General features: G+C 42.1%; 1 protein-coding gene across 1 annotated transcript; it reads right to left on the bottom strand.

Annotated features, from left to right (window-relative positions):
* Positions 1 to 422: 422 nt before the first annotated feature.
* Positions 423 to 4,207, bottom strand: pou4f2 (POU class 4 homeobox 2). The gene is made up of 2 exons (XM_029749720.1): positions 3,269 to 4,207; positions 423 to 2,953 (listed from the first exon to the last, which is right to left on the bottom strand). Exons 1-2 carry the CDS (start codon positions 3,479 to 3,481, stop codon positions 2,024 to 2,026), a joined length of 1,143 nt encoding a protein of 380 aa, XP_029605580.1. The 5' UTR covers positions 3,482 to 4,207; the 3' UTR covers positions 423 to 2,023.
* Between the last annotated feature and the right edge of the window lie 7,931 nt (positions 4,208 to 12,138).

Genomic DNA, 12,138 nt, shown 5'->3' with positions numbered 1-12,138 from the left:
ATAGAATATTAGCATTTGTTCTCAGGTAGGCTACCGCGAGCAGAAAGAGCGAGCTGGCAGCCAGTCAGTAAAAAAAAAGCACGTGTCTTTTTTACAGTGCATGGTGGGACAGTAATGGGATTTTTCTGGAATTTGTAGAGAAATTGGATATGTAAAAATAGAATCTATTGATGCTTGATGGTCTATCTTTGCATCTTTCAGCATAAAAGACAGATTTAGCTCCAACATAAATCCTTTAATGATATAGGCCTACATCTAAGGATGATCATTGCATTGATGCTTGAAGGAATATATTTCTCAATTCAATTGGAGTCTTTAAATTATATTGACCATGCATTGCAATATGCAGGTGCAGTATACAAGCGTTTCGCTCTTTCCAAGAATTGGGCCTACACAAATACACTCATTCAAACCGTCCAATAAAATGTTAAAATTTGTTCTTTAATGAAACACATATTGCAATTCAATTATTAAATAACTTAAAGATACATTAATGTAATAAATAAATAAAAAAATAATTCGACCAGGAATCCAAAAGCAACAGACATTACAGAAAGAAGGTACCTCAGCTAAAACAGCAATACAGCAAAACCTGTACGGATATAATTATGTGCGACTGGTTCCAATGAAATATTTACATTTTACACGTATACTTCCATGAAACGGTTATTTTCTCAATAAGAAAACATTACGAAACAAGGTGAATTTAACAAGCAACGACTTCATAATGATGCGCATATTTATACAAATAAATAACCAGGGGGAAAAAAACATACATCAAAATAATTGAAAAAGAGAATACTATCGCATATATCTCTCGATTGTACCATCTCGAACGTTTAGCAGAAAGGAAATGAAATTCGTGACTATAGGTCTAGATTTAGCTGTCATTTCCCTATACGAAAACACGTTGCACTTGCTGTCAGAATTAGCTTTTCTCAAGCAAAACGAGGGAGGAGGAAGAGGAGGGGGAATCCCAATAAATATATAATGATGTAAACATGGCCTCATCTAATAAATAGTTCATAAGAAACAGACCCACGTTGGCTGGCAAAAACAAACGTAGCCCTACTGCAAACGGTGGGAAAACAATCATATTTGGCAATTGTAAACCCCAATCAAATGCATACATTTGATCCACTATTTCTATAGGCCCATCTACAGCCAGATAGATGTTTATGCAATAAAAAAAACAATCCCTACACCAGCTATAGTGTATAAACAGTGTTGCTCGATTAGGGCCTAAACTCTGGGTCTTTGCTTTATATCTTACCACGTTTCTTCATCTTTCAGCTTTTCATCACACTTTAAAACGAAATAAGTGGAATTAATTACATGGGACACAAAATGAAGGTCATGTGACCGCTAAATTAATCATTTACACGGCGTTGTTTGGCAGTACTCTAATGATTGCTTAAGAGACCCAGCAAGCGCTTACTGTACTGCCCTATTTCCCCTCGTGGACCCGGAATTAATGCCAGACTGCATCGTCATAATAATAAACTCAGAGGGAAAATGTAGCCTTACGACAAAAATATAAACACACCAATACTAGGCCAATAGGCACCGACCAAGTGCTGTGTCAAAATACTGTAGGCCTATCTTCCCATGGTAAATAACTGTTATTTTCACTACGTTCACCATTGTAGGCTATGATAAATTAACCAATATCATAAACCAAAAAAATACGTTTCATTAAAGCCTATAATACTTAACTGACATAAAAGGGTGAAGAATAGTAGGTCTAAAGTGGAGAAAAAACAGAGGTCTTACTTGCTCTGTTCAAATGCTCCTGTACATGACTCCACATTCCTTCTGTTGCGAATAAGACGTGACAGCAGTAGTGGTTTGAGCTTTCAGTCATTTTGAATGTATATTAATTATTCGGGTTGTTCAAAGCACAAGTCATTGATGATTGAAAAAGTGTGTGATAAGAAACATAATACAAATCGTCTCTAAACAGTGTTCAGTCTCTCAACGTAGGTTGATAGTTTTTATTTTATTTTTTAGAGCGAGTGTTCAGTCAGACGCATGCAGAATATTTCATTCGTTTCTGTTTCTGCCGTTGGTTGCAAAACCAGACCCGCACCACGTTCTTTTTCAGGTCCAGTTTCTCTGCTATAGCAGCGATTTTCTCTGAGGAAGGACGCGGCTGAATGGCAAAGTAAGCTTCCAGTGATCGCTTTTCCGGTGCTGCTATAGACGTGCGCTTCCGCTTCTTCTCTCCGCCGTTATATAGCTCGGGTTTGTTGAGTTTCTCCCGGTGTGATTTCTCGGCTTCTTCCAGCCATGCCTGTAGAATGGGCTTCAAAGCTATCATGTTGTTGTGGGAGAGGGTGAGGGACTCGAATCGGCAGATGGTACTCTGGCTGAGGGAGCCCACGCCAGGAATCTTCAGGTTGGCCAATGCTCCCCCTACATCCGCCTGGGTCACGCCGAGTTTGATCCGTCTCTGTTTAAACCTCTCAGCGAAGGCTTCTAAGTCCCTGGGATCGGCGTCCACGTCGCTCATGCAGCCCATGTGGGATGGTAGCCCGTGGGCATGAGCCATGTTGAGGGCTGCCTGGTGCATGTGGTTCATGCCCGCCATGTGAGCAGGGTGCGCAGTTGCGGAGCCGTCTGGCCCTGCCATGGACCCGAGAGCCAGTCCTGGGGTGATGTGGTCCAGCAGGTCGCCCTCCAGCGCCTGGTGGGGTTGGTGGTGGTGGTGATGGTGATGATGGTGGTGGTGACCGTGGCCGGAAAGGGCTGAAGGGTGAGAAATAGGAACCGAGGAAGAAGACGACGAGGAGGTGCAGGGGAGAGTGTTCATGGTGTGGTAGGTCGCGTCCGGCTTGAAGGGACTGTGGTGTGGAGGATGGTGGTGGCTCTTGGTCTGCGAGACAATATCCACCGCCGCCAGAGCTTCAGCGCGGGCCAACAAACTCTCATCCAAGCCTCCGAATATATTGCTCTGCAATTGCAAATAGAATGCACACATAACTGTCAGTAGGGAATTCTCACTCCACTCCGCGGTTTAAAACATTTCCTGAATGAGATGAGAAAAAAAAATCCTAAAAAAGAACACACAAAACAAGACACATGCAACATCCCAGGTCATCAAAATTAATACGTAAGGCAAACCCGACTGAATACATAAGTTGGCGAGAGGAAGGGGGAAAAAAATGGAGGTGCTGGGTGATTTGCTGTGCAGACATGAAAAAAACATCAAGAAAAAAAGGGGGCTGTCAAAATGTGCCTTTAAGCGGTAATTATGCAGAATACGTACCGGTGGGGTTGGGAGACATCCTCGGCGCATCGCCTCCGAGTTGCCTCCGCCGCTGCTGATGATGGTGCTACTGTGTCGGGAAGACGAGCACGAGGAGGGCGCATTCGAAGTCAACGTGGAGGACGAGGAGGAATGCAAGGAATACTTGGGCTCGGGCAAGCTGGCGTGGGCCATGGCGAATGCCTGCTTGCTGTTCAGAGACATCATCATCATGTTTGCAGGCGTCCGAGTCTCGGCAAGTTCCTTTTAATAAGTTAAGACTCCGCCTCTTCGATTGGAGTTGAAACCCAGTGTTGCTTCTCCGGGAATCTAAAGACACTGTCTTATATACTGTAACTGTAGCTGCTACAATATGGAAAGATGAACATCCAATTCTCTAGTTGTTGGCGCATATATTATTACCTAGCCCTGTGTATGGAGGTATGGCCGCGCGCCGTAGTTTTGCTGGAGAGGAGATGTCGCACGCGCCATGCAATCGAATGTCGCCTGCGCCCTCGTTTACCTCTTCCGCTATGGGCTGTGGCGCGATGACAAAAAAAATAATGTTAATATTATTCGTTCGTTCTTTCTCTAAATTTCGTCCTCCAAGAGTCTTATTTTGGTCGCCGTGGATGTGTCGTTGTTTTGGAGAGCTCCTCCAAGATTATGCAACGAAAAACTAATAGTAGGAAAAAAGTTGTTTTCTCTCCTCCTGGTACGGATTTCCAAAACACAACCGCGCGTAAAAAGATTGTCTCATTCGTTTATCTTTTTTCTGCAAAGTTTCCGTTTCACAATTTACTGTAATAAAGAGATACCAGTGACAGTCTCGATACCTCGACTACGTTCAATGCTGCGGGGACTCGATCTGCCTCTGCTCTGAGGCGAAGGGCAGGCTGTGTCTCTCTCTCTCTCTCTGCGCCGCTCTTTCACACACTCGCTCTCGCTCGCTCTTTCGTTCTCTCCCCCCCCCTCTCTCACTCGCCCCCTCTCCTCTTACACTCTCTCGGCTGTACCTGAAAAACCTTTCATGATTTATTATTCTTCATTAGCCACACCGCCGCTGGGGACTCTGCGCATGGGCAGTCTGCGACAAGGCATTCATTTCAAACAGCTCTCTATCCAGCATTGTGTCCTTCTTCGTCGAATTTATTTTGGATCCACATGGAAAGAGGAAAAATAACCAAATATAGCCGAGCCATTTCCATTATTATTTCTTCATATTGTGCCGTTTCATTCAAAAAAATGTCAAAGTGGAGTTCAGTTTAAAGATACGAATTAGGCAATAGAGGAAATAGGAAAGTCCTTGTAGGGATGGCTATGAGGAAAGTGCCTTGGACAGCTCCATGAAGCGACATCCCTGTTGGGGCAAGATAAATCAAAGTTAAATGCTTGACTATCATTTCATTATGGCAACATAGGCACATTGAAGACAGTAGGAACATCTTTAAACAAATTATGGGTCGGGGAAAAGATAAGATTACTAGATTTGAAATTAATTTAGGGCTATGTGAAACAGCTTTTCAATAAGTGACCTGCTCCCGGGTTATATTGTTTATGTGCGTAATTCACCTTGACGAATTTATTCGTTTGGAGATTAGCTATGGAAATAATCAATAGACGAGCTATATGGGTTAACTCAGTCTTATTGTGAATTTTTATGTCACTGGTGCATGGACGAGCGTCATGTGTGAAATATTTGATCAATGACAGTGGAAAGTGGATTCTTTAAAAGTCTTTAGGATTTAATTGCAAACCCAATACAATTATATACTTGTCGCAGCGGGCTATTATCATATCTTTATACTAATTAGGCTACTTCATCAGTGATATAATTAAAAACCTTTCATCATATTCTAATTAACAAGGCTTGTCTAATTTGTTTAATATGTTGAAGTCCATTGGATGGGCTAATTGATATAAGATGGTGATTGAATACTCATATGGAAAATATAACGGTAAGGCCTATATCTAAAAACAAAATGACAGAATCTGGAGTCTGTCTGCAGATATAGCATTTCGTCTCTGCTTACAAAGTCACACCTCTGAGTGTATTTTGGTTATAGTAGTGTGATGATCATTGAGCTTGAAAATAAGAATTGAATTTAAGTTGGGAGGGAAAGAGATTGTGTTGAACGGTAGTTGTGGGCTAAATAGTTACTCTTGTTTTTTTTTTTTAATTCTTCACATTTTTAAATGCTATTCGTTAAATACCAATTTCTGTAGCCTATCTATCAGTATCTGCGAATAAACTGGTACTCCCTTCATGAAAACAGCTACAGTACTATAGTATAGTCAAAGCTACTGTGGTTATTGTTCAAACAACTATGCTATTGTATTGTAAAGAATCATATTATATCCAGACAATGTGTTTTTACTGTAAGGGAATGTCTGCATATTGGAGAAACTGGAGAGCCAGAACCTCAACAAGCTCTCAGATTATCCTCGCAAAACCACCAAAATAAAATAACTAAGATTCCTATCTCTGATAATATGCTGCTATCAATTTTAGTGCACCGCCTATGCTGAAGTCAATAAAGCAATTTAACGCTGAGAGGACAGATGTTGGGCCATGAATATAGCATGCAAAAACCCCGCTGCACGCTCTGCTACAGACGATGACGCGAAGCTGCACTTGTCTCGAGCACACACACAACACGATGGCTCTCTTTGTTAGCGCACTAGTTGTCAGTGCCTTTTCGGTAAGATTTTGATTCACATAGACATTTAATATGTCCCCTCGGCTGCAACAAAGCTGTTGGTGATAGTGCACAAGCACTTTACATCGCGAGAGCCACCCGGCAGGCGGTTTGCCTCTCAAGTGGGACGACAGGCGCGCTGAAGCCAACCTTCGCGCCCGCGCCCCTGAGACATCAAGGGGCAATCAGTGTCTCCTCACATATAGCGACGGACTGATTTATGATGAAACTTTAACGAAATCATTTATATTTCACCACCTATAAATCGGCGTATGAAATGTTCATCCACAGTGAAACACACAATAAAGTAAGCTAGTATAACTTAGGTCAAATAAATCAATTGGGCTGTACTCGCAAGCAATTGACTTTGAAGTGCTTTTTCTCCTTTGACAGTGTTCAATAGGCTACAATATTAATCGAAGTTATGTAGGCCTAGTTCTGAATGCGCTCGTTCGCGGTGCCTGTAGGCCTATAGGCTGCTCATGTTTGAAGGATGATATCTCCAATCTTACCAACCTAACTACCACAAAGCATGAATAGTTAGTGAAATGATGAAGTTAAATGAAATGTGACTAATACAATTTGTTTTGATTTGGAATGTTGCAATTTCTCCTGGAAAATGGAACGTTGCCTCGTTGCATTGATTGCATGGTGGAATACGATGAGTTATTTAGTCATCAGGGAAAATACTAGCAGATATCTCACTGTAGGCCTGTCTACCTTGCTGTTCCAATAGGTGCTCTAAATTACACTCCATTGCATTATAAAAACACAGTAAGCGTTACAGGCTACATTATTGAACATTTGGCAGAAGCAACAAAATACAGTCAAGTTAGTCAATTATTGGACTACAAATGAATGAATTGCTAATTACTACTCATTAATAATTCATTAATGTAAGAGGACTAACCATCCATATGACTTGCTGACTTCAACATACAATATTACACCTCGATGCGCCGATTATGTCGAAGGTGTTGTGCCTCAATTTGTATCATGATACAGCGACTCAGTGGAAAAACACAGCAGAATGTTCCTTCCTCATCAAAAGATATGCCTGAACACTAGCACGTTCATTTTCTCTTAAAAACACAAGTTCTCTGAGGAATTCTGAATCAAAACCGGGCTTCACTGTAGCTTTACAACATATAAATAAAAAAGCACCTAAATAAAATAAAAATAAAACAAAGAATAAAATCATAATAGTAGCAGCTAGGGCTTGATATAGCTCAGGTGACTTGTTTACTCTTTTTCTTTTAGCTCTGACTACTGTACTTATTCGGAATCAAGGTACGCTGCAGAGAGAGGAGCAGAGCATGTATGTTTTACTTTACACAAAGACAGACACACTCCTCTCCTCCACTCAGTCTCCCTCAGGAGCTCTCCACGTTAACAATCCCAATTACACCCAGATCACCAGAGACTGCTGTTTTTATTACACTTCCGCTCCTTTGTGGCTTCCTCCGCCAACAAGGTATAACTGCTGCTAGCTCAGAACAGAGACACTCCGTGAGAGAAAGGAGAGGAGGACGAGAAGGGCGGAGAGGAGAGGAAGAGAGAATAGAACACATAGACAATGCTCTGACTGCACCCACCACGAGCAGAGAGGAGAGAGGAAGAGAAGAGAGAGGAGAGAGGATGAAGTCTCTTGGCTGCTGGCGGTGGTATGCCTTTATTCACACACATAGCTTCCCCCTCCTCCTTCTTCTTCCCCTTCTCCTGTTCTGATCTCGGGAGTTCTTTACATGTAGGTGCAAAAGGTCAACGCTTGTTAGGAGAGCATCTATGGATGCCACACACACACAAACCACTCTCTCTCACACACACACACACACACACACACACACACACACACACACACAGAGGTGTGTTTCTACATTCTCCACCACCACGTCAGTCCTTTATTTATTCATCTGTTTTTACCTGGGAGATGTGACAGGTTCCAGCGGCAGCAACACCTTTCTTTGATATAATACCTTGTTTAATGCACAGACCGAAAATAAAAATCCAGGATGAATCTTGCAGGAATTACTGAAGTGTCACTTAGCTCTTTTCAACAACAGGGAATCCCCAACCCTGAGATAATGCAACTTGTGATTTAAGAAAGAAAAAAAAAATGCTGCTTGAATTACGGCTCAACTGCAACACAAAACTCCTTGATCCTTTTCCATTTGATCTTGTGCCAAGGACTAAATATAGCATTTACACTGAGTGTAAGGATGTGTTATCGTGTGCTGTGTTGGATAGTTCTTAAACACAACTATTGGTTTGTCTGTAGCAATTCACTTTAGGTGAGACGTTCCACCAAAATACCTACATAACACTATCATGTCACTACCAAGACTGAAATAAGGCATAAGGAGTCAGACATAAACTGTGATCCGGGTCACATGCACCAATGTAACTGAGCTGTTGTCCAACCCCAGTCATCTGCATGAGCTAACTAAAGATCACATTAGTCCACTATTGGGCTTCCTGGTACCTAATATGGTCATTTGTATACTTCATCACCCTGAAGGAAAAACCCATCTCTCAAATATCTCAACATCAGATCTCCTTCCAAACGTCTGTATCCATTGTTTATATAATATAATTATGCCCGTCCACCTCCACAGGAAAGCAACCAGGCTTCGCCTACAACACCATGCAACCTGTTCTAAGAGGGGGCAGAACCCTGAGCCGCGACTGATTAGAGCCAGAGAAAGTGAGGTGAGCCGTGAGGTCAGCAAAACAAATAACACCACCACCAATTTTCCCATGACAGACTGGAGGCCATGGCACGCAGTCCGGTCCTTCGGGGGTAAGGCATTAGACTGGGGCCGGGATCCTGAGCAGTAGCAGCCACACACACACACACACACACACACACACACACACACACACACACACAAAGGGGGCTGCAGGGCAGCGGAGGATAAGGTCAGGCCTCATAATGATGTTACATACCTCTAGGTCCTCCAGATCAATATTAAGAGCTCCCCATCGCACCTGTAACCATCAGCCATGTCAAATAATGCACGTGCCCAAAGAAATCACAGTCCCTTTGAAATGGGTCTATTTTGATAATATGAGATTGAGAAACTTCCCCGGCATCAACAACCCCCCTTGTGGCACTGTTATGTAGGTGGTAGATTGAAGCCGTTTTGCCACTTTGAATACAGTCAATACACACCCAGGATCACCCGTGATACAAGTCAGAATTCGACCGTCCCATCCATGTCTGAGGACGTCGGGAGATGACGTTAAACTAGCCACTAGGGCCAACAGTGAGCGTTGTTACCTTCAAATAGTTTTCGGTTTTGACAGGTCGTTGTGGACGAGGATGGTGGATGTGCTTTAAGCATAGGTCTCTAATTCAAATGTCACAAGTTTGAATCAAGTGATAGAAAGTTGTTTTTGAGATTTTTTGTTTATAGTCCATGCCAACCTTAACCCTTACGCTGACCATTCTGAGTTAATTCATGCCTAACCTTAAGATTTCACAGTTAATGCCTAACCTTAACCCTGACCTTAAACATTCGGAGTTAATATCTAAACTTAACCTTAAACACGTCAAAATGTGATGTTTGGCAACAACTTCGAAACTTGACAATTGAGTAAAACATGGATGAACGTCTAATTCTGACGTGAGACTTTGTGAGACCTAGTCACAATACAGTAGAGCACAGTTGGATTAGTTATACAGTTCGTAACTTAGCAACAATGTAGGATGGACAGGAGCTCGCATATTAGATGTGGTAGTGAACAGGGAATCAAATACAAAATATGTATTTGTCACATGCCGAATACAACATACTAGAGCAACAACAATCTCACAATACAATGAGCTTGAGCACGAGAGTCCCTGTCCTCATTCAAGTTGTTGCTTCAAGGATATCTACATAGCCTCACATCATATGACAACATACAGGACGATGAAGACGGCATCTCTAGAGCGAAACTTCTCCTCAGCGGCTGTGACTGTAAAGAATGTGTAGGGTGTCAGATGTTTTACTTGTGATTAGTGTCAGAGCCGGAGGAAATCAGGACGACTGCAGAATCTCTGTCCAACCTGGATCAACATCTCTACCTCTCTCATTAGTTTGACTGTCCCGTGCTGCACGTGGTAACACAGTGCTTGTCACGCGGTTGTCTAATGGTTGATGCTAATTGACCCTCCTTTCCTCCTTTCTTCTGCACAAATGAAAAGATTTCCCCCCGTCCTCTGATGGAGCATGTCACGATCTGATCCGACAAATTAAAAAGCTCTCTGCTGGTACACTGTCACACAGCGCTGCCTCTGCTCGCTAGGCCGCGCGCCTCATCAGCTATAATTATATTTTTACCTCATCCAATCCGCCGTGCTACGCTACAGATGCCAAACACCATATTTAAAGGGTGCGCACACTGCTGCAGCGAGCCGTGCACCTGTCTGTGTGATTGTGACACAGTTAATTGAGCGCCTAACACGGGGAAACTCCCAATAGAGTTTGACTGTTTTGTTTTCCATCCAGTGAGCATCCTTCTCATATATTAAAACGTGTCTTCATCTGTATGAAAGAGTGAATATCATTAGATCAGGGTGTGGGTCAGGATGAGGAAACAGAAGCATTTCTGTTCTCACATCTGCGGAATAGGGCCTGTATTCACAAAGGCTACATTACACAGGCAGCCCAATTCGGATCTTTTTCAACGGATTGGTCTCTTGACAATCGGATTAGAATTTTAGTGAGACCAATTAGTGGAAATACATGTAAATACAACCAAAGAGTCTCAGAGTAGAAGTGCAGGTATAGGATCAGTTTTGTATTTTTAGATCATAACGAATAAGATTATATGGACACAGGGAGGACCTGATCCTAGATCAGCACTTGTACTCTGAGACACTGTTGTTATGATAATAATGTTGATTTATTAGTGACATCATTCGCTACCTCTAATAGAGGTATAAACACAGCTTAAACCTCAACACTCCAAGATGAACCACATTAAAGCACGCTGACGCCATTTAGACATCGATTCCCTCCCATTTCATGCTTCAGTCAATGATAAATGTATCCTCTTAGAGGAGAAAGGACTCGGTAGACAAACATATGTTGTCGAGCTCGTAGAGTTGATACTGCTCAGCTACTTGATGTGATCTGTGTTTTTATCTGTTTAAAACATGTGGTCGGTCTGCATAACCCCAGAGAAGACATGGTTTTGTCTGAACTGACAATCAAGCTATACAGCGGTATTGAATGAATACTCGTTTCTGATTGGCTGGAAGGGCATTCTAGAATGGACATTAAAACCAGATAACTGGACAGTTGGAAAAGATATCGGGACACCTTGAAATCATGACGCAGTAAGCACCTACACATGCAGACTTTACTTGCTGCAAAGTTGCAGAAAGCTAAACCAACAACCACACAAACCGACATTGGATACATGAATATAATATATCCTTTGTGATCCTGATTATAACCAACCTCAATCATGTTGTTTGATTCGCGGTCTTCCTCTCTGTGAAGGTCCTCATCATCAGACTCATCAGTGATCAGCTCATTAGACAACAGAAGACCGGGCAACACAATGATAGCTAAGTTGCTTTAAAATTGTCCTCATTGAGTGCTTATATAACTCTTAAAATGCAATAGATATCTACACAACAGGTCTGCAATGATAGTCCACATATTTCTATTGGTAGTCTCTCTCTTTTCAGTGGGGATTATCTTTGTTCTTTGAAATGGTAATTTCAGCCAGGGCTAGTAGCTAATTAGCAAGCCCTTGAACCTGGACATTCATTGTATGATGGCGTATGGATTTGCCCTCTTTTGACAGAGCCATGCCATATGGAGTGGGTATTGTTAACCGGTAATTAGCTTAAACAGTTTTTGAAGATTGTTCAAAAGGAAAGGCCCTTTTAAGAAAGAGAAAAAAGATTCATAATGTATTTGAATCACCTGAGTAAAAATCCTGGAATTTCACTCACATGTAATGTAAACGTTCAAAGAAAATATCCTTGGTTATATAAGGGAAATCTGTTTTCAACATTTTAACGAGATGTATTTACCTTCATTTCATTGAAGCAGTACCCAAGAAAGGTTTCATCCAAACTACCCTGCATGCACCACTCGTTTCTTCAATGCGGAAATCTTGAACATTTTCTTCTTGAGGATCCTTTCTCGTTTTTATGTTTGATCATGTGACTGCCGAGTAGGCTGCCTTCAT

This window comes from Salmo trutta, chromosome 4, assembly GCF_901001165.1.
Source record: "Salmo trutta chromosome 4, fSalTru1.1, whole genome shotgun sequence".
NCBI lineage: Eukaryota > Metazoa > Chordata > Actinopteri > Salmoniformes > Salmonidae > Salmo > Salmo trutta.
The sequence above is the reverse complement of the archived record's forward strand: the minus strand, read 5'-3'. Positions and strand labels throughout refer to the sequence as shown.